Source organism: Kogia breviceps, chromosome 2, assembly GCF_026419965.1.
Source record: "Kogia breviceps isolate mKogBre1 chromosome 2, mKogBre1 haplotype 1, whole genome shotgun sequence".
NCBI lineage: Eukaryota > Metazoa > Chordata > Mammalia > Artiodactyla > Physeteridae > Kogia > Kogia breviceps.
In genome coordinates, this window is record NC_081311.1 from 78,023,293 (window position 1) to 78,048,564 (window position 25,272).

At 37.3% G+C, this 25,272-nt stretch overlaps 1 protein-coding gene across 7 annotated transcripts in view; it reads right to left on the bottom strand.

Moving 5' to 3' along the window:
* RYR2 (ryanodine receptor 2) overlaps window positions 1-25,272 on the bottom strand; it is a 746,950-nt gene that overhangs the window by 87,721 nt on the left and 633,957 nt on the right. For 4 of the 7 annotated variants that reach the window (XM_067025663.1, XM_067025662.1, XM_067025660.1 and 1 more), the window contains 8 exons: window positions 23,702-23,872; window positions 22,524-22,583; window positions 19,798-19,932; window positions 16,193-16,305; window positions 12,974-13,070; window positions 11,012-11,115; window positions 9,435-9,486; window positions 319-372 (listed from right to left, as the gene is read on the bottom strand). In XM_067025663.1, the coding sequence (XP_066881764.1) occupies window positions 319-372; window positions 9,435-9,486; window positions 11,012-11,115; window positions 12,974-13,070; window positions 16,193-16,305; window positions 19,798-19,932; window positions 22,524-22,583; window positions 23,702-23,872 (786 nt within the window). Of the gene's footprint in view, window positions 1-318; window positions 373-9,434; window positions 9,487-11,011; window positions 11,116-12,973; window positions 13,071-16,192; window positions 16,306-17,052; window positions 17,090-19,797; window positions 19,933-22,523; window positions 22,584-23,701; window positions 23,873-25,272 lie in introns of all 7 variants that reach the window. The other 3 variants (XM_067025661.1, XM_067025657.1, XM_067025656.1) reach the window with 1 other exon arrangement.

Below are 25,272 nucleotides of genomic sequence, written 5' to 3' on the forward strand. Positions count from 1 at the left end.
GCCACGTCTGTTGGAAATTTCAGATCACATCATTCACTGAGATGAGAACAATTTAAAGCAACCTCATCTCTGAGGGCTCTCAGGAACACTCATTCTGAACATATGGGTTTTATTTGAATCTTTAACTAGTCTATGTTCCTTGGTCTTAACTTCAGCAAATGTTAGGACTCAGATTTGTCCATCCAGCTTCTGACATGCAGTTCCTTGACACAATAAGCTGCAATAAGCCATGAAGCAAGAAACAGAAATGTCCGTTATAAGCTATGAAACAATGTTTCAATGTAAACAAAAAAACAAATACAGAAAGATTCATCTTACTTCAAAACTCTTCACTTCCTCTTCCCCATCATCCTCTTCCTCGTCATGACAACTCTGATACATGTAAAACAAAATTTTGAAAAGGTCAACAGGATAAGAATATGCTGAGGCAGAAAATATAAAAGAATTTAGCACAGAATACTGAATCATTTGTGTTAGTTTATCATCAATGTTGTTTAAATATATACATTATATCTAATAAGCTTAGATGACATGATCAATGAATCTGTGCTCTAAAAGAAAGCTATACTGTGCATATACAAAATTAAAATACTAAATTACCAATTTTATATATAGCATGGAGATATTTATGAGGTATGTATCATACTACACATACTACTTATTCATGCATTTTCCCTGTTCAAATCAAGTTACAAGCCTTAAAAAACAAGGATCATTGTTTTCTCTTTTATGCTTCCATTACAATGTGTTAATACAGATACATTTAATAACTATGAATTAAAATGAAAAGAAAGCAGTGTCCATTACTTAAAGTGAATCTTGTCATCTTTTTTTTGTTGTTGTTAAGTTCATTTGTTATTGTATTTGGTCTAAAGGAGGAAAGTAAAATTCCAACTGCTATCAAGATTATTCTTTCACAGAAAAATGATAAAAGACAATTTCATTATTTTGAGTTATTTTCCCAGAAATGGTAAAGGAGCTGTGCATGTATTCTTTTTATTTGGGGTGGGGGGTACGCCGGCTTCTCACTGTTGTGGCCTCTCCCGTTGCGGAGCACAGGCTCCGGACGTGCAGGCTCAGCGGCCATGGCTCACGGGCCCAGCCGCTCCGCAACATGTGGGATCTTCCCGGACCGGGGCACGAACCCGTGTCCCCTGCATCGGCAGGCAGACTCCCAACCACTGCGCCACCAGGGAAGCCCCTGTGCATGTATTCTTATCTAATTCCCAAGCTGAGAATTTTGCTTGCTAAGGAAGCAGAGCTGTTTGGTGGTTAGGAACATGGCCTCAGGATACAGAGGGCCTGGTTCAAATCCTGATGCTGCCACTTATGAGCTGTTTAGTCTAGGGCAAGTTCCTTTACCTCTCTGGGTCTCCGCTTCCTCATATTTAAAGTGGAAATAATAAAAAAAGTAACCATGTTCCTGAGAGGATCACATGAATTAATATATAGAAATTGTTTGCCACTTAGGAACAAGTACCTGAAAACAATAAGCTTTTAATAAATCTCAATTGCTATTATTATCATGGTTTGGTACTAGGAGTATCGTGTTGACCAAAGGAAGCAGGTCATTAGCCAATACCTGTGCTAGGAAGAACCTAAAGCTCATCTAAGTTAGATTACTGCAACCCTTCTAAGGATTTTTTTATGGTTGGCAAACACTCAGTGTATCCATGAAGCTCATGGAAGAAGTGGTTAAATATAACTTACACATCAGAAAAATACTTTTAACTCAATGATTCACAGTACTTTGAGTACATACATGAAGTAGAAATGGGAGCCAGGGTACAAAATGTGATCCTTCCACCAGATTCAATGATAAATGCTAAAAGGTTTGTCACATTCTTTCATTCATTCAACAAACATGTACTGAGCATCGCCCTTTCCATTTCATGAGTACGTGGACATGGTTTGCAAAGGAGAAAGTAAGGGGACACAGACCTGTGACAATTTCACTAGATGGAAAAGTTGCTAAATAGTATCTTTCACCACAAAATCCAAGGTGTTAATTATTCATTCAGACTGCAGGAACTTTTTGACTGTATGCTAATGTCACCTTGACTCCCGTGTCAACAGTTAACCAGGATTTTGAAAATAAATACGCATGAGGAGTTTAGCAAAACGTATCTGGAAGGCAAATCTGTAACCCGCCATAAATATTGTATGTATAATGTTGAATGCAGAAGAATTTTGGCTGAGCTGCTTCTTAAGATTACCTACATAATGCTTCCTTCACAGGCATTATAAGTTAGGAGTGAAACATAGGGATTTTATCAAGTAACAAGCATGATAACCATCTAATCAAATTAGAATACCAATACAAAATGTCTCTTAAGAATATAAAGTTACACATTTTCTGAAACACATCATCTCCTATATAAATTTCATTACCTTCAGAAATACTGGGAACAAGGTTTGAGTTGAAGATTACATTTAGAAAAGTTAGCATTTTAAGTTATCATGATATGCTTTTAAGCTATAAAATTCATATGATATGTTTGCTTTTATGTAAAGGAATTTAGAGCTCTAGCTGACAGATATATATATATATATATATATATACACACACACACACATTTTTTTGGCCGCGTGGCATGTGGAATCTTAGTTCCGTGACCACGGATCAAACCTGTGCCCCCTACAGTGGAAGTGCAGAGTCTTAACCACTGGACCGCCGGGGAAGTCTCTGACAGATATTTTTTACAAAGAATTATTTTGAAACAGAATACCTTAAACTGTTTTTAAAAAATTTTCTAAGAAAATTTAGTGAGATTCTCTTCTAATAAAAATAAAAATTTGATTTTTATAAAACCTATTAAACCTGAATCTATTTGGAGACCTATCTGACAAAACTCAATAAACCCATAAACCACTTTAAACTTGTCCTGATTGCCATGGGGCGTACTGGGACCACAAGAAAACTATAGCGGATGTCTAGCACTTTTTAATGTACTGAACAGAAACAGGGATTTACAGGCATAGGACACAACGTTTTTCAATAGCAAACTGCATCCACGCAATATGTATGACAATGCTAAGTAAACAGTAGGTTCTATTAGATGGTCCTGCAACACAGGACTTAACTTTCTGGATCAAAATGATCAATTCCAGGCAAGGAAGAGTGATATCGTACTCCAGGAAGGAAAAAAGTGAATAAAACCCATACATGACGGGGCAGAAGCATGAAATAGAGAATTTAGAAGGAAAAAATTAGAGAAGACCAAAACAGAGGATAATTCAGACATTCAGATATCTGGATCAAAACTCAAAATTGGCAATGAGAATTCATAAAGCAGTAAATGGGGCACTTCACCTCGCCACTATCCGCTGGAAATTTCATTCTGCAAAACAAGTGTATGTCATACATTCTTCAGTTGCCTTTCTGATTGCGTCACTCCTCAGAAGACAGAGGAAGCAAAAAGAAACTTTCAGGATGGATTTAAAACTAAGTTTTGGGTGAGACAGAAAAGAGAAATCTCATAAGAAAGTGATCCTGGCACCAGCAGAGAGCGAAACACTAGGTATAACTTAATGTGTACCTTTCAATAAGTTATAAGAGAAAGAAGAGGAAACGCTTTCCTTAGCCAGAAACTCAAAAAGAGTGAAAACATTATTGAGTGTTTAACTTATGACAGTATAATTCTAGATATTTCCACATGGTTATCTTATTTAAATTGGTAAAACCATTTCCCTCAGAACAGAAGAGCTTCAGACAGTCCAGAAGGGATGATGAGTAATACAGAGATATTCTGAGAATCAAGCATGAGTGACCACGATGAGGACAAAAGGGGCAGCAGCAAACCAACGTGGATGGCACTGCAAATTCTCTAAGAGGTTCAAAAGAGGAGATACATATGATGTAAGGAAGGGGTTGGAAAGATAAGCAGGAAAACAATTAACCTAAGGTTTAAAATAAAGTGTAGCTCGAAAAATACAAAGATGTAAAATGATTTTTTAACATACAGCCAAACACAAAGCAAGGAGAACAAGGAACTGCAAGTACGTGATTTACAGAAGAAACTGTAATAATAATAATAGAGAGAGAAGGCAGAACACTACTCATCAGCCGTTTGCTTCAGACTTAACCACCAAAGAGAAGTGATTTTTTTTTTTTTGGGGGTGGGTATGCGGGCCTCTCACTGCTGCGGCCTCTCCCGTCGCGGAGCACAGGCTCCAGACGCGCAGGCCCGGCGGCCATGGCTCACGGGCCCAGCCGCCCCGCGGCACGTGGGATCCTCCCGGACCAGGGCACGAACCCGTGTCCCCTGCATCGGCAGGCGGACTCTCAACCACTGTGCCACCAGGGAAGCCCTGATTTTTAAATATGAAAGTTACCTAGCCAAGAGAAATGAACATTAAGACCCCAACGAAATGCTATATTACACCCACCTGGTTGACAAAAATTAATAAAACATAAGGTATCAAATATTGGAGAAGATGTGGATCACATCAGAATCTCTCTTAAACATTGAAGGGAGGAATGTAATTTAATGCAATGACTTTGGAAAACAGTTTGGCATCTTCTCCTTAAGTTGAACATTCATATGTGCTATGACCCTTGACTTTTGGACATGAATAAGAATAGGCATGTCAAGCCCTTTTTTCACATGAGCAAAAACATAGATTCAACACAAAAGGCTACCAACAAAAAGGTAAATGGATAAGGTATGGTGTAGTTGCACAATGGAATATAATAGTCAAATCAAATGATCTCCAGCACACATAAAAGTAGAGATGAACCTTAGAAAACAATAGTAAGTAAAACAAGTACCAAAAGATTACATATAGCATACTGCCCTTTTAAAAGTTAAAACAACAATCTCAAAAATATGTAATTATATATGTAACACACATGTATATATGTAATATATGTATTAATAAATTCATATAACTAATGTACACTATATAAAAGGAAAGCGAGGTTATCCTGAACATGGGCTACAGGAGGATGATTTCCTTGTGTGGGGAGGCAGGGTATGGGTTAATGGAGAGGACCGTATGATTACAGGTAAGGTTATTATCAAGGTCTTAGCTTTTCTTGTGAGTGGTGAGCTTATGAGCAGTTACTATATTATTAGAAACTACTAAGTAACTACTTTGAATATAAGTAGCCAACGATGTAATGGACCATGATGAGAGTGTATCATGAATCCAGAGCTCTGATTAACCCAATTCTGGGCCCCTATGGTTAAAAAAAATGAAAACTGAAAACAAAAACCAACTAATATGTAAATGTTGCCTTCATAAAGTCCTGCAAATGGAGAAGGAAGACATAAGTCTCTTGAACAGAGTTCAAGTGTCAAGATTCAAGGCAAAAATAATCATATGTGAATGTAAAATGACCACTGGTAAACTCTGAGAAACCATGAAGGCTAAGAGAAAGTTTCAGACTCCTGGGGTGCTGATGGTCAAAGTGAGGAAAGGCAGCCTCCAAAAACTACTTACTAGAAAGTTTGGTATCAATCATCAAAACTAGAAACTTAGATAAACACAGGGAAAGCACACTTACGGGTCTGTGGTTCACATAAGTGGAAAGAAATATTTAACACTGGTTGAGAGAAATGAACTTTAAAAGTATTTTGCCCTTGGGACTTCCCTGGTGGCGCAGTGGTTAGGAATCTGCCTGCCAGTTCAGGGGACATGGGTTTGATCCCTGATCCTGGAAGATCCCACATGCCGTGGAGCAACTAAGCCCATGCGCCACAACTACTGAGCCTGCGCTCTAAAGCCCGCGAGTCACAACTACTGAGCCCGTGTGCCACAACTACCGAAGCCCACGTGCTTAGAGCCCGAGCTCCACAAGAGAAGCCACCACAATAAGAAGCCCGCGCACCGCAACGTAGAGTAGCCCCCGCTCACCACAACTAGAGAGGAAGCCTGTGTGCGGCAATGAAGACCCAACAAAGCCAAAAATAAATAAATAAATTTATTTATTTATTAAAAAAGAATTTTTGGCCTTGGATAATAGTATAATTAGAGACATGATGACTTATACTTAACTAAAGAGTATATCAAATGCCAAAATACAGGTATGTGAGGTAAACCTCAGAAGAAATGCATAAATGACATGCAATTTAGGTGAATATGCAAGCTCTAAATGAGACAAAAATGTAATCTGGCTGCCAAAAAGCCAGTGAATTCTTACAATTTCTTGTAAATATATAGAATTCCAAGGCAGAGTAAGCGAGGATAAAGTCCCAATGTGCACTACACAGGTGAACTCACAGCCAGCACACTGGGTTCAAGTAATTTCTGGGGAGCACATATTGATAAATGATTGAGAGAAGAATGAACTGAGTAATGAAAGCTTGGTATTCCTGGGATACATTAAGCAATAAAAGGAACAGGATTATTTAATTATGAAGGGAAAATCTTGAGAAAAAGCATCATCAAATATATGATCACTTATCAAGAGATTAAACTTCAGGATACAACCAGGACAAATGCACAGGCCAATTCTGCCCCAGTCGCAAGGAAGAACATGAACTGTCAGGAATCTCCTACTCTCGCAACAGGAGCTTCTCCCTTTTTAGCCCACTTGCTCACTGCTTCTTCAACTGCGAGGACAATAGCCCATGGACTCCTTTACAGTCTCCTTACTTACCAGCTCCTTCTTTCCTCATTTCCTTATTTATCCTAGTTAGAATCCAAGATCCAATGCCTCCGCCACTCTCATAGCGATATACAAAACCCCTGTGATCCCCTGTCCTTCGACAACAGTCTGGCAAAAATCCTTACCCTTGACAAATCTAACTTCCTGCCTTCTCTGAATCTGCATTTGGTTCCGGGACCTGCTAGAGAAAAGCCACACAACCGGAAGACTGGTACTGTCCAAATTCATAAAAAACGACATCAATCAGGCTTTCCACACTGCCTGGGAATTCTATTTTAGTTTCCAGTCAATACTCAGTCCCAATTTCCACAGAAGGAAATATCCTTCCTCTTTAATCTTTAAACCTAGTGTTTTTTTAATATTTATTTTATTGAAGTATAGTTGATTTACAATGTCATGCTAGTTTCTGGTGTACAGCAAAGCTATTCAGGTATACATACGGATAATAGTTGGCATCTTCTAATCCCAACATCCAAATCCATCCCCTCCCACCCCCTTGGCAACCACAAGTCTGTTGTCTATGTTTGTTCTGTAGATAAGTTCTTTGTGTCATATTTTAGATTCCACATATAAGCAATACCATATGGTATTTCTCTCTTTCTGACTTACTTCACTTAGTACGATAATTTCTAGGTCCATCCATGTTGCTACAAATGGCCTTATTTCATTCTTTTTTATGGCTGAGTAGTTTTCCATTGCATATATATAGAATTCCTATTCTTTAACCATTTATCTGTCAATAGATATTTAGGTTGTTTTCATGTTTTTTAAACTGTGGATTTCAACCCATTAACTGGACATGAAATCGATTTAGTGAATCATGATCTCAAACAACTTTTTTATTTAAATAGAAAATATCAGACTTCACTGCTCATGGTACAAGTATAATTTCATGATTTTCTTTCAAGGTATCTGTTTTTATGTTTCTATAAATATACTTGGTAAATGTATTTCTGACCGTGGGTTACAGTTTAAAAGAAAGCTAGAAAGCCATGACTTTTCTCTTATGCTCTGTAAGCTGTCCTGCTCCCCTGCTCCCACCTACTCAAATCCTCACTCCACAAATTATTCCCGTGTCTATTCTTTTGGGTCCTTCCCACCAGAACAGAAGCATGTTCAAATCTACTTTTTAAAAGTTAAAAAAAAAAGGCAAACAGGCAAAAATAATCCCTCTTCAACCGCAATTCTATATAGATATTTATCACCCTCTACCTTTCTCCTCCTTCTCAGCCTTCTCAGTAAAGAGATGTCTATGCCACATCTACTCACACACGAATCTCTACTTACTTCCCCACAGTACACACTTGGACCACCAGTGCTCCATCCCACAATCCTCTGCAACTGTTCTCACCATGGTCACATGACGTCCATGTAATAAATCCTGGAGAATTTTCAATCCTTACCTTGTTCAACCCCTCAGCAGAATAAGATTTTGTTGACCACACACTCCAACAGTTACTATATATGCTCACACTGAAGATTCTCTCTTTTTGGGGGGGTGGGGCAGGGGCGCTCCTTTTTTTCTAACCATCTCTTAAGCATCCATGTCTTTAGAGGCTTGGTCCTAGCCACCTGTTCTTCTCATGCTTCCTTCTCTGCTTGGGCAAGATCATCTACTACTATGGCTTCAATTACCTTCTAATGCTGACAATTCCTAAAACTGTAATTTTATTTTATTTTTAAAATTTTTAAAATAAATTTATTTATTTATTTTATTTTTGGCCGCGTTGGGTCTTTGTTGCTGTGCGCAGGCTTTCTCTAGTTGCAGCGAGTGGGGGCTACTCTTCATTGTGGTGTGTGGGCTTCTTATTGTGGTGGCTTCTCTTTCTGTGGAGCTCAGGCTCCAGGCAGGCAGGCTTCAGTAGTTGCGGCATGGCGGCTCAGTAGTTGTGGCTCGCAGGGCTAGAGTGCAGGCTCAGTAGTTGTGGTGCATGGGCTTAGTTGCTCCACGGCATGTGGGATCTTCCTGGACCAGGGATCAAACCCATGTCCCCTGCACTGGCAGGCAGATTCTTAGCCACTGCACCACCAGGGAAATCCCCCCAAAGCTGTAATTTTAAGCCTTCTGTGAGATATGGAATTTCAGACATCACTATTTTATAGCATGTCAGACATCTCCACTTAGCTGTCTCACAGGCATTTTTAACTAACATGTCCAAAATTTAATTTGCCATCTTTCCTCTTCACTCTAGGCCTGCAATGAATCTGATGCTCCCCACCTTAGAATACGGTTCTGCCATCTACTCAGCTGCCCAAGTCAGACACCTCAGAGAAACGTGACTCCTCTTCCCCTCATTTATTCTCAGGTTATGAGAGTAAACGAAATAAGCACCCAGTAAATACTATTAACTATTTTTTCATGGTCAATTCATCATTCAACAGTTAAGGACTTCCTTGAAACTCAGACTAACACTATATAAACTACTCCCACTACTCTTAATTGTTTCCCTACCATTAAACTTGTCAGAGTTTTTTTGTCATCATTTGTTCAAATTTTGGCTCCTCCAGCAGATGATAAACTCCAAGAAGGCAGGGTGTGTGTGTTACTTTCTGGTTCACCACATTATCTCCAATACCTTGATGTCAAGTGAATATTTGTTGAATGAATGAATGTTTGGAAAATTAGTGAGCTCTCCATAAATAAAATGTTAAAGGAAAAAACAATGATTACCTGTCAAAAACGTTAGAAGAGATATTCAGGAAACAAGTGGAAAGTTGAGATTAATGCCCTGTAGGTTTCTAAAATTTAACGATATTTTATTTTAATCTAGAAACACACAGATTCTTATATTTTGCCATTAAAATCAAGACATTTATTTACCTTTGCCATAATATCTGCATAAGCCATATATAAAAAATCTTCCTCCAGTTTGCTATGAAAAACAAGAAAAAAAAATCAGTTTTTAAGTAGAAGGTTAGTTACATGCAAAATCACCATCACTGTGTAAAATAACTTATTTTTCAACAAGTATGTTTTTTTAAAAAGAAACAAACACAAAACTCAGGCAAAGCAATTATTCGGAAATATTGTAGAATCAGAGAGCAAAGATCTTAGACTTCCTAAACAGTGGCCCCATCTTACCGTACAGAAGAGACCTTCAAGTCTCACAAAACAAATGATCTATTGATTTACACACAAATGTAATAACATTAATATTCTCTTAAAACTACAAAAGTTGAACCAAGCAAATTTACATGATGTCAGGGCTTTTGACAGCAGAAGTGATATCTGACATTTGTTGAAAAGACTCCCCCAATTATCATGCTACTACGTAGTTTAAAAATATGATGGTCATGATTCTTAAAAATTAAGATAGGTTAAAATCTGTTCACTATCCTCTTTTGAAAACTTATGGAAACCACTAATTCATTGAAGAAAGGCTTCCATCAAAAAACACCTGACATTTTGCCAAGTTATTTTAGCAGTTTTAAACTTATAGCCATCAGAAAAATCCACTTATGAGAAATACCTCATTACCTGACAATGCCAGACAGGGAGCTGCTCTATGCTTAGGGATGAGATGATTTTGTTAGTTAGGAAATAATAAGAGAAAGAGAGAGAAATCGTGAGAGAAGGATGGATCACATTAGCTAAGAGGGAGAAATGTACATTATTACGACATGCATAGAGGTCAGATGAACTCTTTAAGACTCATGTGGATATGGATTGATAATTAAATTCTCTGCAGAGGATGAGGGAGGCCTGGGGCAAAGCAGGCTTTCTCTCCCATGGCAGGGAAGCAGGTTTTAGAACCTCCGCCATGGCTCATCTACAGAATCAGCCTATGCGGTGCCCCTGTAATGAGCAGATACTGAGCCCATTTTGATTCCTGGGCTTATGAGTGCATTTCTTATTTAACTCCAGAGAGGTTTGCCCTTTGTGCTTTCAGTGAATTCATATGACCAAGACTGTAGGAACCAAGAAAAACGGAGAATGCCCATAAAATAGATCTCAAAGAAACCTTCCACTGAGAGGATGGTGCATCACCTCCTCAAGCTTCCTAAGACTTACTGCTGAATGGAGACAGAATCCACCCAGGAAATTTGGGGTCACCAGTGGTCTCCAAACATTTTTGGTGCTGAAATTTGCTTTGGGCTCTTTTATTTTCTAAAGGCTGTTTGTAATCAACAGGAAGATTCAGAATCTAGTCAACCAGCTAATTACAATGCTGTTAAGAAAAATGAGAGCTAGGTAAATATTTGATAGGTAACTAGTAAAGCCTGAAGTTGTGTGAGCGTTGGTTCGTAGTGTAGGCCAGACTGGTCCTATCTCTGAACACTTCTCTCTCCTCCCAAGAACAAGATGAAACTGAAACAGGAACACGTGATGGACAGAACACTCAGACACGGGTTTCTATCTGTTCTTCCTACGTCTCGTGTGAGTCCTCCCAACCGTACCATTTCTCCGTTAAAGCCGTTCGACTGAACAGAAGGACCAGCTGATGGAGAGGATCAACCCGCTTAGGGCCTTCATCTTCTTCCGGAGGTTCTGCTCCAGGTTTCTATACAAAAGTCAGAGTTATAAAATTTCACCTTTAGGTGAAATGTTCACCCAGACCCAGGAGCACTATGAAGGCTCGGAACAACAAATAAAAAGATAGTCTTTCTCTTGCTACTGTGGTGCGTTGAGTGTGTCTGTGTTATATGCATTGTACCTGCCCGTGTATGCACGTGTGTGTGTGTGTGTGTGTGTGTGTGTGTGTGTGTTATATTACCGACGCAAAAGTATGCAGCTTTAAACAGAAAAAGCTATTTAATAATGGGACCAAAAAGCACTATGGGCAAGGATGACTTACATCATCTAAAAATTCTGAATGCTATTCTTATAAGCAGAGTCATGAGTAACTGAAAAGTGTATCTGCTACATGGATTTCAGCTTTAGGGAGGGCTCAATTTACAAAGAATTGCAATAAAATGCTACGTCACTCCGAGTATAAAACTGTAGTTCATGCAGCAAGGCAAACTGATTATCAAATGAAACACTTTTGTTGCCTACATAGAGAAAGGCAAAGAATGCAGGATGAGTTAATGTCTGAACCACTTACACATTATTTTTTCTCATTTTCAGTTACTTTTTTTTGGGTTTTTTTGTTTTTTGTTTTTGTTTTTTTGTGTGTGTTACACGGGCCTCTCACTGCCGTGGCCTCTCCCGTCCTCCGGACGCACAGGCTTACTGGCCATGGCTCACTGCCCCAGTAGCTCAGCGGCACGTGGGATCTTCCCGGACCGGGGCACAAACCCGTGTCCCCTGCATCGGCAGGCGGACTCTCAACCACTGTGCCACCAGGGAAGTCCTTCAGTTACTTTTAAAACTTAAAAAAGTAATTTCATTCTATTGGATAGAACATGTACCATGAGGAAAATTATGAAGCATTTTTGCTGACTGTAGAATTAATCCCATTTGTTGAATGATTTAATGAATTTTATATCTCTATAAGAATTATCCATTCAGACTGATATTCTCTCTACATAAATGATGTTCTTTCTTGGATTTAAGGTTTAATGTTGCAGGTACTGTGTAAATTTCTACAAGGTCGAATATTCTAATACTCTACAGCTTTTGATTTTAAAGAAAAGTGAAATTCATTTAAAATATAAGGGGGTTATCAGGGTTAAGGTTTTATGAACTGGATTAGTTTATCCTTTATGTTCCCTGATAATTTGTGAGTTAAACAAAACAAAACTTTTAGACAAGAGGTCTTTAACTTGGGAATCATAAAGCCTCTAACTAGTCTGCAAAATTCTGCAGGACTATATGCTTATAAATTTTCCTAAGATGGTTCTTGGCCAGATTTTTAAATAGGTCCACAGCTCATAAAAAATTAAGACAATGGCTCCCCTGAGTGAAGCACTCTCAGTAACACAAGCCTCCTTATCAGCATGGTTGGACTGAAAAAGTCTACTTGCCATTTATGCTATATTTACCATGACTTCCGGCTCTTCCTGTACCCGATCTATCATTCTCTTCCCTGTATATGTTTAACAACCAGCTACTTTTCACTGGCTTCTGTCAACCTCTAACTTATTAGTTTTGGTGAATAATTCTTTATGGTTCAGCCTTTATAGTAATATCCTGGTTCTAAGGTGTCTGAAGTTGCTTTGAGGAAGAATTTAAAAGAATAATAGAGTCAAAGTTTAGTTAAATTCTGAACTGCTGGATGCTGATGAGATCTCTTTGAAATAAGAAGAGTGAATTTTTCCCTAAACGCTGCACGCAATAACAATGGAGAATAAAGTTTCCTAGGGCCCATACACTGCAATGACGTTTTCTCTTCAATGTTATAAGATAAATGGCTCACAGCAATGTTATTCCACCAAGCCCAGACTTTTTTTCATGTTCTAACCCCACTAAAAATGTACCGCTAAATCTTCTATCAGTTTATCTTCAAAGTAATGTTCTTCTGTCTCAATCCAAGATTTTTCATATCCCTGAAGAAAGAGATTGACAGCCCGATGCCTAAAAGGTAAGCACAATTTCAAACAGTTATTTTTAATTAAAGTGAAAAGGTATTTAGTAGCACTTTATCACTGGATTATCTGTGCACTAAAAGAATAAAATAAAAATAAACTTCCCACTCTCAACTGGAGAGCAAGACATCACAGAGGATAGAGAGAGGTTTATCAGATCACACACTGACTTGGATTTAGTTATTTCTAAGTTTTGTAACATTGGTCAAGTTATCCAACTTTGTTGACTTTCACTTCTCTCATTTATAAAACTAGGATAACCCCATCTACGTGTCAGTTTTGTGAGACTCAAACTGAGATAAAGAATGTAAAGCACATTGGATAGATGCTCGTTACATGGTAGCTCTTATGACACAAAGTGGCTCTGGATAAACGATGTTATGGAATTATCCAGTGTTCCTGTTAACATTAGATACAGACCCTGAGGATTACAAAACTAAATGTACTAAGGGAACTTTATGGGAGTATATATCCAAAGATTAAATCCTAGAATACTGATGATAAGTGGTTGCCTATGAATTAAAGAGCAGTGAAGACTAAAACCATAAGTAAACTCATCATGAAATTGATGAGATTTATGGCTAAGGTTCCACTCTAAGAAAATCATGTCAATAAGGGAACATCATAAGAGAATACCAGACGTGTTAAAATGAGCCGGTGCCATTGTAGGATGGAATGCTGAGCTTAACAGTATCAAAGGCAGGCTAAGGAATCATGAAACATAAAGGTAGACAGGTTTATGAAGGGCCTTGCAATCCAGGGAGAGGAACTGTCAACACAGATGGAACGGCCAGAACTCACCATAAATTCTTGTACGAGAGAGGCTCAGCCTTACTGGTACATCAGAATCCCCTGTGAAGCTTTGAAACAGTACACATGCTAAGCCCTCAGATATTCTGATTCAACAAGTTGAGGCTTGGATATTTCTCAAGCGAATCTGAGTGTATTTCCTAAAGGCACCAGGTCTGAGAACCACTGGAATAAGGGATACAATTCTGAATATGTTATATCCGAGAGAGTGGAACGGCAGACTCCGTGACATCGCAGAAACTAGCTTGGAATCGGCTGTCATCAACATGATTTGATTCAATAAAGGGAGTTGAAGAGGTGGCCTTGAAGGGAAGAATGGTGATGCGAAACGGTTCAAAGAAGTTGAATACCGTATACTAGCACATATACATAGAATCTAAAAAAACGGTACTGATGAACCTAGTGTCAGGGCAGGAATAAAGACGCAGACATAGAGAATGGACTTGAGGACATGGGGAGGGGGCAGGGTAAGCTGGGAAGAAGTGAGAGAGTGGCACTGACATATATACACCATCAAATGTAAAATAGATAGCTAGTGGGAAGCAGCCGCATAGCACAGGGAGATCAGCTCGGTGCTTTGTGACCACCTAGAGGGGTGGGATAGGGAGGGTGGGAGGGAGACGCAAGAGGGAGGGGATATGGGGATATATGTATACATATAGCTGATTCACTTTGTTGCAGCAGAAACTAATACAACATTGTAAAGCAATTATAATCCAATAGAGTTGTAAAAGAAAAGAAAAGAAAAGAAAAACTTGATGAAACTGGAAAATGTCTGTATCGGAGGAACCAGAAAAGACATAAGAATGTGAATTCAAGGTCAATGTTCTATTTGACTAAACTGTGACACCATAATTGAGTCAGAGAATTTAGAAGCAGCACGTGGTTTGAGAAGGAACTGAAATATATTTTATACTTAGTGAGTGATGAGATGGCAAGGAATTTACCGGCCTTAGTGAAATGGAAAAGTTTTGTTTGTTTTGCTTTGTTAGTGGTGGGGGGCAGAGAGGAGTTATGTTTTTGTCTTTTTTTTTTTTTAACTCCCCAACTTACAGTATTCATTCATTCAAACACTTACTGAAAGACAGTGCTCTAGGTGCTGAAGATATGAAATTGAACATAGCTCTAAAGGATCTCAAAGTCTGAATCAGAGAGACAAACAGCCCCAATACTACAGGAAAGTGCCCACAACTAGAGGTATTTAAAAGTGTCCTAGAAACAAATAGGAGGAAGCATTTTCAACTTGGAAGAAGTAGAAGGGTGTGGCTTGGTCAGAGATGGTCCAAAAAAGAGATGCAGCTGATCTGAGCCTTGTTCAACAGACATGGGGATGATGCCACTTGTATAAAGCTCAGAGTGGCAAACAGCACAGTTTCTTGGGAGAATCACGAGAAGGCTGAAATGGTACCCTGGGCTGGACTTCAACGCCATGGGTTACTTTTCTTTTAACAAGTGTATCTCCTGTATCTGTAGGAAAAGGTTGATGGGTCTGTCAAAAGTGCTTATGTTATTGCCATAAGTTAGTTCCATATCAGTTCTTTTCCCCAAAGGCTAAATCATCACAAAAATAATAAACAACAATTAACACTGCTTGTGTTATGTTCAGTTCTAAGCACTGTGTATACTTCGACCCATTAAATAACCTGAACAACTCTATGAGGCAAATTTTACGGTACAGCTGAGAAAACTATAACAAAGTCAGGTAAGAACCTTGACCAAGGTCATGCATCCATAAGCTGTGAGGTCAGGATTCAAGTCAAGGCAGTCTGACCCACCCCCAAGACTGAGTTCCTAATTACTCTATCCTGCCTCACATATGTGAGCAGATCCTCTTGAGTATTTAAAAGTAATAGAAAACAAACTTATGGTTACCAAAGGGTAAAGGGTGGGGAGGGATAAATTAGGAGTGTGGGATTAACATACACACACTACTATATATAAAATAAACAACGAAGACTTAGTGTATAGCACAGGGAACTAACTATATTCAACATTTTGTAATAACCTATAAAAGAATCTGAAAAAGAATAGATTTTTATATATGTATAACTGAATCACTTGAAACACCTGAAACTAACACAACTATACTTCAATAAAAAATAAAAGTCATTTAATAATGACGTTACAGACCAATGAGAATACCCAACAAAGGAAAACGAAGTCAAATATTACACAGAAGAGCCAATAAATCTTGTCCATCCTTCTCTTTGGACTACTGTACTCGTGTTAAGGTAGAGGCCTCCTCTCACTTGTTAGGGGAGAATAACTTTAATCCATTGTAAACATTAAAGAAATTCTGACCTTGGCAGATTATATAATGGAGCCATCCGAAAGCAGGCAACCACTGCCCGTTTCCTCTGCTTAGAGAGCAGTTTGTGCCACACGGCCTTTTTCGATCTCTGAGGATGCTCGACCTGAGGTACAATGACACAAAGACATATGTATTTAACCCCCCGAAGGCCCTCAAAAATACGGCTGCATCTTTTAGCTAAAAACGTTTAGCATTTCAATCCCCAAAGTACCTCACAATTATTATGGGAAAACCCATGTCCTCAAAGTTACCCAATGCTAAATTTGAAATAGTTTCAAATGTTACATATTTTCCTTAGTAAAAATATAATATTTTCCCAACACTGTGTACTTTAGAAGCTATGTCATCGTTAAAAATCAAAGAACTATAAAACTATTCTATATAAAACAATTTTGTATCCTTTTCAGAATTTGGTTATGGTGCCAAACATAGTTTTTGCCTATGCAAAACAATTAACCTATTCTTATTTATTTATCCATTTCCACTAATTTTATCATAAGAGCTACAACAGTAAACATAAACAGAGGCAGTTAAAGAAAATTCTAATGAAAAGTCCACTGTTCCTTAATATAACAGGATGGAGAGATGATAAGACTTTGTGAACACATTAGTAGGAGTAAAAGAATTTAATTTAGCAAACATCTTAAAATATATAATTACTTTGTTAGATAGGGACAAATGAGAATTCAAATGTTGCAGTAAATGATGCAAGCAAGCTATGTGTTTAGCTAATGGTGTTTGGAATTTCGAGAAGAAAAAGAGATTAATTGTAAGTATTAGAGAGAAAAAAAATCCCAGCATAGAATTCTACAGTAATTAGTAATTTCTAGGCAATTGAACACTGTACTTCCCGGACTGTAATATCTCCGGCGCATACATGTAGATTTCTGGAAGAAATAAAAATGTTACGTTAGCTAAAAAAGTAAAACTAAATTTATTATCCTTTGCAGTAAAGGGTCAACATATGAATGTAATAATGCCTGAAGAAGACATTAAGAATGTTTGGATTACAGTGGTTTGGAAATTTTAACAAATCAATTTGTATAATTTGAAAGCACTTATTTCTGTGATCTTCAGGATCAATAAACACTTTTTGATAATTATCCAGTTCAATTTTCTTCTTGGTTATATTAAGCAAAACAAAACATTGTTGAGACATTGCGGGTGAAAACAGAATCAAGGGTGGTATTATTCACCTAGAATATGGCATTCTGATCAACATGGGTGATAGTCAACAAACATAATTAACAAGGAAAGACCTTAAATAGTGAATTTTCCTATAAATCAAGTAAACAGATGTTTTTAAGATCTGTGATCCAAAGGTGAACATCAAGATGTGTCTTGTAACTGTTTGAACACCTGGGTTTGCTGCTGTGTTAGCCTGTCTGGAGTTTGAGTACTGTCCTAAGAAAAATGACCAGATGTACAGTACCAAATGTTCAGCTGCAAAGGTCGCTGACCCTGGAGCCAAATGAAGTCTTTCCTCTGCACCCACTGTTTTTGCACCGAGTGTGGCAAATGAAAATATTCTTTGCAAACTATTCTATGACTCACAAATTAACATTAGAATGGAGGCATTAAAGGCATGAATTCTGCACACGGTATCTTCCACTCTTTTCTATTGTTTGATAACTGTTGAGTTCTTTTTACTCATATTCTTAACATTTTGAAGAATACTTGGCCATGAAAATCTGACCCTCTTACCTCTTCCTAGGTAATTCCTACTTCTTTAAGGTTTACACAGGGATCACCCTCATCATGGCTAGAGGAAGTTTGGCTTCCTCTTATTCTCTCTTCAGTACATTTTGTATCCTGGCACATCTAAATCACTACATATTTATCTATGTGGCCATATACTCCGCTGGAGCACAAGCCACTTGAGTAGAGGGACAGAATTCAGTCCCCAGCAGAGTACAATGATGCCATTTATTGATGCATGCAATAAATGTTCACGGGATACACAGCTGCTCAGTAAAATGAATCTCACCACTTTACAAATAACATCATTCATTAGGATCACATGTATTCATGAGTATATAACATATGACTATAATAAAACGGGGTTCAATAAACTTCATTGAATGTATCTAAAAGTCATTCAAGCAAATCCAGATATGTGCATGAAAACCAGGAAGAATTAAAAACTCATGGTAGAGTAATGCTGTCAGAAATGGTCCTCTAGGAGCCATTTAATTATCATTGAGTAATCTTCCTAAATATGTATATACTTCTGGAAACACAACTCTAGACTTTATATATCACTTAACATTTCATTACCTCAAATCTTGTCATCTGCTGAGGGATGATCATTTATATTTATTTAATATTTCATGAAAATATTTAGGGAACCATTAAGTTGCCTAAATAATATTTTATTATCATATTATATTATTAATATTATGGTGTTACACAATGTAAATACATATCAATAGCCATATGGTATAAGAGTATCCTAGCTTAATCTCATCAGGTGTAGTGATAAATTGCATGGTACTGGAGAAGTTATTAGCATTTGGGGGGCATCTGAGTAAGCAAGAAGGAAATTAAGAGGATGCTACATTAGATATACCCTTCGGTTATTTAACTGGCCAGGGCGGTGATAGGAGGTCATCAGATAATATAAAATAGGAATCAAAGAAACACATTTATTATCGCTATACTAGTAAGTTCTGCAAAACATTCAGATGACAACATCCTGAGGTGACATGGGGCATTTCATTATTTTATGTTCAGTGTAAAATAACCGCCCCTCCATGTCAGGTAGGTATTGTCATGGAGACCCAGTGACAGAGCATACTCTTAGGTTTACACTGAGCACCCTCAGTCTGGTGTTATTTTGCTGAATGGACCTTGTGAGAAACAGAGACTGTCTCTGTGTTGCAGATATTTTACCTAAGCCAGAAGATCCCTTATACAGAACTACAATCCACCGATTGATGACGTTGCAGATATTATTGGTTTGGGAATTCGTGAGCAAAGGTAATAAATAAGAAAATCAAATACACAGTAAGCTTTGTAGCTTAAAATAGAATGCAAGTGAAAAATGATATAAAAACATTATTTTCACATGGCTCTAATACCAATGCACTGCTCTTCTCTAAATGTAACATATTCCTGAACTTGAGAAAAATTAGCTCAAAAATATTAAAAAGAAAGGTTAAACAAGTGACCTTAAATTCAAAATTCAAATATTAGACCAGGGAAAGATAGTATCTCAAACATGGTTTTATGAGCAACAATAGAAAAATAATACAGTTATAAAACATGTGAAATCGGGTGTTAACTCCTCAAATTTTTGTTAGAATGGCTTAAAATTAATTTAAATTATCTGTTTAATTTTAGAAATATTTTGAAAAAGACTATAAAACAGAGGCCTTGATCGCCCCAAATACATTATTTATCGATGGTTACAAAAATTATAAGCTTGGAAATGCTGCTGATTAGATACTAAGGGCTCCCAAGTCATAGATTCTTTGCAATGAACATGCTGCACATGTATGTTTTCTGGCCCACAGTCAACAAATTAACACACATCCTTTAAAAAAATATTTTTTATGGTTAAGGCAAATGTGATTGAATCAACACAAAATCTAACCTGTTCAAGATGAAAAAGCACATTTGCTATATCCAAGACCCTTTCCACTGTCTTCTCAGGATCTGAAGTGTCTTCTGTCCTGTTGGGTAAATCTTTGTAAAGAGCCATCTGCCATCTAATAGCAGGATCCTCCACCTGTAGAAAAATGTTCAAAAAAATACAGTGTAAAGAGGGGAAGACCCACTTCTGAAGAGTCAGTCTATAGCTATTTATTGAGCATAGCACAGGGTGAAAACATGACGCCGAGATCAAGACAGAGAAGTAAGTACCTTGTACTCATGAAATCTATCGTCTGGTGAGGAAGGCAGACATCAAACAAACATTTACAGTTGTGACAAGGGCTACTAGAAAGAAATATAAGGTACTTGGAGATTTAACCTAATCTGTTGGTGGTTTGGGAAGATTTCCCTAAACAAGTGAAGTTTCAACTAGGATTTAAGGATGAGCTGGAGATGGTCAGGGAAAGGAAATAGGCAAAGCGTTCTTTTATCTTTCTCTCTTCCTTTCACAGTCAAAAACTGACAGATTTCACATATTTACTTTAGAGGTAATGATATAGGATCACATTTATCTATAAATACAAGGATTCTACAAGAGAGCTCAGTCTCACTGAAACAAAGATATCAATTAATATAAAGCAACGAAGGCCTACAAAATCACATTTTTACAATAAACCAATCTACAGACTCTACTTTTTAATACTGTCAAATTTCCTGAGTGAAACATACAACGGAATTCTGAATGTTTTTAAGAAATATTATTTTAAACCATAGAAACTGACAAATACAAGCATCTTTCCAGGGATATAGCACTTCAAGGAAATAATTTAGATTAACTATGTCACTAAAAATGGGCACAGAAATACTTGTATGTTTCTCCTCCCATTAAATATTTCCTTTAAAAATGGGAGATGGAGTGCAATGAAGCAGAAGTAAGTGAACAACATCTAAAACTTCACGACTCCTAGCCTGAGAAAGTGTAATTTGAAATGTTAAAAATAACTTTCATCTTAGAGGCAAACAGAGATAGAGCTCTGTGCACTGAACGACTTGTCAACACCATTTGTCTTTTGATAAAACAAAATGTTTTCCTCCATATACTTTTTTCATCTGAGGACTCTGGTACCTCTAGATATTATTCTTTCTAATATACAATCACTCCCTCTCATCCTCAGGACTACCAGTCTTACAATTTCAAGACAATGTATTCAAGAAGGAGCTGGGAACAAAAGAACTCATTGCTTGCAAGTCTGTATATACATGAGGGCCTTGGGGCCTATTTTTATATACATGGGGGCCTTGGGGCCTATTTTTACGCCTGGCGTAAAAAATATAGAATGAAATGTCACAAAGGCTAAGTATTCATTATGTCTTTATGTTCAGGTTTCCTTCGTTTGGAGGTGAAATACTGATTATAAATACGCACCCTTTTCAGCTCTTCTTGTTCCTCCTGACTCCTCAATACACAGCATACATTGTCTAAAGTATCCCTACAAGTAACCTCTAGAATATAATGGAAGAATTTCCTCCTGCTTATCCAAGACATAATTTTTATTTGACTGTTCCCTGAGAGTGGTATAAACCCCTTCTTAAGAGGTAGTGAATACTTTCTGTCTCTATGTGGGACCATGGTTCTCAAAGTGTGGTCGCGAATTCCCTGGGGCTCCCGAGATCTTTTCAGGGGCACGTGATTGCCTCAAATGCCCACGCATGTAGTATAAAATTGAGGTTCAGCTGGAGCCTTTATGAACATTTTGAATAACGTTAAAAATATTTTTGCTATCTGCAAAGAGATCATGCTCTTATAGGAATTAATCTCCTACTCTGTTAAAGTTAAAATTAAATGAATAATTGAGTACACAACAAAGTACACATGAAATTTGCTCTAAATAATACTTGTGCATTGTGAGTACTGTAAAAGCATGTTGCACCTTTACCATTATATTCCAAAGTGTTAAAAGAAAATGAATATGGTTTGGATCTTTGGAAAGAAACATTTTAATACCCAGTAAGGGATACATTATACTATAGCCACTAGTTTTTGACATCTGGACATTTTCACAATTAAAAAAAAAATCCTCAGAAGCGACATCTGAATAGAAGCAAAGAGTTGTGTCAAAATAATAAATTGCTAGACTTCTCATATTACATAACAGGTCCTGTAAACAAATGAATAGTTTGCCCACTACTATGAAAGCATTTCCAAACAATGGTAAATGCTTGGACTACAAAAACTACTTTTAGCAAATTTTTTACCCACCATTAGAAAGTATGTGTTATCTTGGTTTCCATTCATGTTTCTCTTCTAAATGTACACTGGCTTTGCTATTACATTAATTCTTGCTATCTCGTATGCACTCATGACTCAAATACACTTATTTAATTTCTGAGCACTAGGTGTAAAATATCAAATTTTCATGGACACCTGTCTCCATGTCCCAAAGGTCCTCACACTCAGCTATATGAAGGAAATTCCCAACCTTTATTTCAACGGGCGACATCTTTTTTCAAAGTTTGACAATCTCCAATGATCTACTTTAAAAATACATCATTTGTTATCTTGAGAGTCACTAATACAAAAGGATTTGCAAGCAGGATAATGACTGATTACAATGATATATTTTTACTACCTTACTTGTTAAAGTAACATTATTTGTAGTACTCTTTTAAAGAGAGATTAACTAGTTTATAGGTGCTAAGTGTGCTTTCTAATAATATTGGGCTTACCTTGCCTTGTAAGTGAATATTACTGCGGATTATATCTCGAACTTCATCCTCGGTGTCTTTCTGCCAAGAAATAAATGTTACCTAAATGAAGTCTTACAATGCATCGACTGTCACAAGTCATTAGAAATAAACCTCTTGAAATAGTATATGTTTGAACAAACGTCTTTATAGGATTTAATACATGCAACAAATGTCTTAAATCGCTCAGATAGTTAATATCTGGGGCTTATTGCTCAGATAATTTTTTGATATTGCTGTGACTTGAAACAAGACAACGACCTAATTTAACTCCAGTGAAAGTGCCCTAGACTCAAGACAACTGAATATCCAGTTCACAAGAAGTAGGGCAGAAGCATGTTCCCTTGGGTTCAAACAGAAGTACGTCTCCAGCATTCTCTGAAATCTCCATGAAGTCATTTTAGCACCCAATAACATCCCCAAGGATCCAGTAACAATGAGGAGCATATCCTGAGAAGCAAATATTAGACAAAAGCCAATGGGCCTGAATCTCTGCAGCTCCCTTTCCTACAATCTCCCTTCAGTTTGCTCATGGTAGGGTCTCAATCTCTGGATATGCAGAGAGGTGCTTCAGTGTGGGAACATGGGAGGGAGAACATGTCCTCCAATTTACATGAAAAAAAGACAGCAACCCCGATGTGTATTTTTGAAAACTTGCGTCCTCTCTGTGTAACCATGAAGAGGAAAACCAGAGACCATCAAGAAATCTTGAGAACTTCAATCTTGATGCTCACAAAGGAGAAAAGCTGCTGATTCAAAAGTCAAATTCGTATCTAACGACAATCAGCACAATACATTATGCACCTAACATTCAAAATCACTCTTCATAAATCTGCAGATACATCTCATCACAAATTTGATATAGGAGTTCATATGAAATCCATTTTTTTCCACTGCCAGCGACTTGTTGCCATCTTTTCTATTTGGTTTCTGAAAATGCCCTGGGGGTGATTAACGTAATTTAGAAATAAAAACAGCCTCCAAAAAAACCTATTAGGCAGTCTTTGTGTCTGAGTCCTAGGGCCTGTGCAGAAAAATTGCTTAATAAAGCATTCAATGCAAATGAAATATTGACATAGAGCAGTGAGACGAAGGAATCCAAACACATGAGCATTTGGATGTTGAATGATCATTCCCACTGGTAGGAACAGGAGCCTTACCAGACTAAATCGATTTTTGGCCAGAGCAATGAGCTCCTGGTCCCCAGGGGCACAGATGTTCAAGCCAATGGGCAGTAATCGCTTCAGAGCTGCCACGATAAGAGAGGTCTGCATGGAATACCGGTCTCCTTTGCGCTTCATTTTCTTCCTTTCCTGATCAGAAACAGCTGCCTACAGAACAAAGGTAAGTGTTGGAATCTGCAATGACTTCTTGGTCTCATAGGACTATGAACCTTTTCTAACTTGCCTGTAGTTTCATCTTCCTCGTTTTCTGCTGGACCCTATTGTTTAGGAATCCTATTGAGGATACTCTTTCTCTTTCCTTCTCAGCATCTCTTGCTGATTTTAAGTCCTACTCTCAGATTCCCAAATCACTAGAATTTATTGGTAGGCATTTCTAGATAATCTTTTTTTTTTTTTTTTTTTAAGGAAAAACGGTTTATTTATTTTTTTGTTTCTTTTTGTTATTGTTGTTTATCTGGCCACATCATGTTTCCTGACCATGGATTGAACCCAGGCCCCCGGCAGTGGAAGCGCCGAGTCCTAACTACTGGACTGCCAGGGAATTCCCTCTATATAATTTTATTTGTTTTCTTTTCTTTTTTTTTAATCTTTTTTTTCCCTCTATATAATTTTAGAAGCAAAATGCACATTGTAATTTTAGAGAGGCATATGGATGCATGAAAAATCCATGGTAATTTCAGATATTGTATGTTTTATGATTTTTGGTGGTTAACAGGAAAAAAAAAGATTAAGAATAAATGGTTTTTGCTTTTGACAAACGCTTGCTTTGCAACACACACACACACACACGTGGCGTATATAAAACTCTCATATATTTGCCTTTTATACAGGCTGAACACTTGTTTCCCCAGGGCCTTAATCTAGACATAATATACTTATCAGTGTTACATAAATATTCAGGATTATCTCTGGATAACCTGTTTACAACTGAGAACAGCCATGATACTTCAGGGTTCTCTAGTGCTTTTGTTGAAATCTATGCTTGTGCCAGGGTCACCTCCGATGACAGAGTGTAATTTTCACTGGGTAGTGAGTATTCTTCTTTATATTAAGAGGACATGCTCTAATGTTAAAATGAAAATAGCTGTCCCATATCCACTTCTTCGTGAATGTTATATTTCTTTGTAATAATAAATCAAACATTGAAGACAGTTTTATGATAATGATATATTGTAATAGTTTTGGGCTGAGAAATTCAGAAGATCAGTTAATATACAAACGATCTGCTTTCCCCAAAAGAAGGCAAAATATATCACAACATGATAATGAAAGAAGTTTTTTGCAAAGTGAAAGTACTGAAACATCTGAAATCATATGGTAATGGTAGCTGATGTGTTAATAATATATATTATATAATGTATTATATTATATATATAGTATATATTGATATATTATATCAAACCTACAATATCTGAACCACAGTAATAAGAATCATATTCACTTTCCAAAGAGATGTACTTATTGTGTGGATCCCGCTTCTATCTGTACCAATTTGTAGGAGAGTACTCTCAGTAAGTTTAGTAGAAAAAGCACAGTGAATAATTATT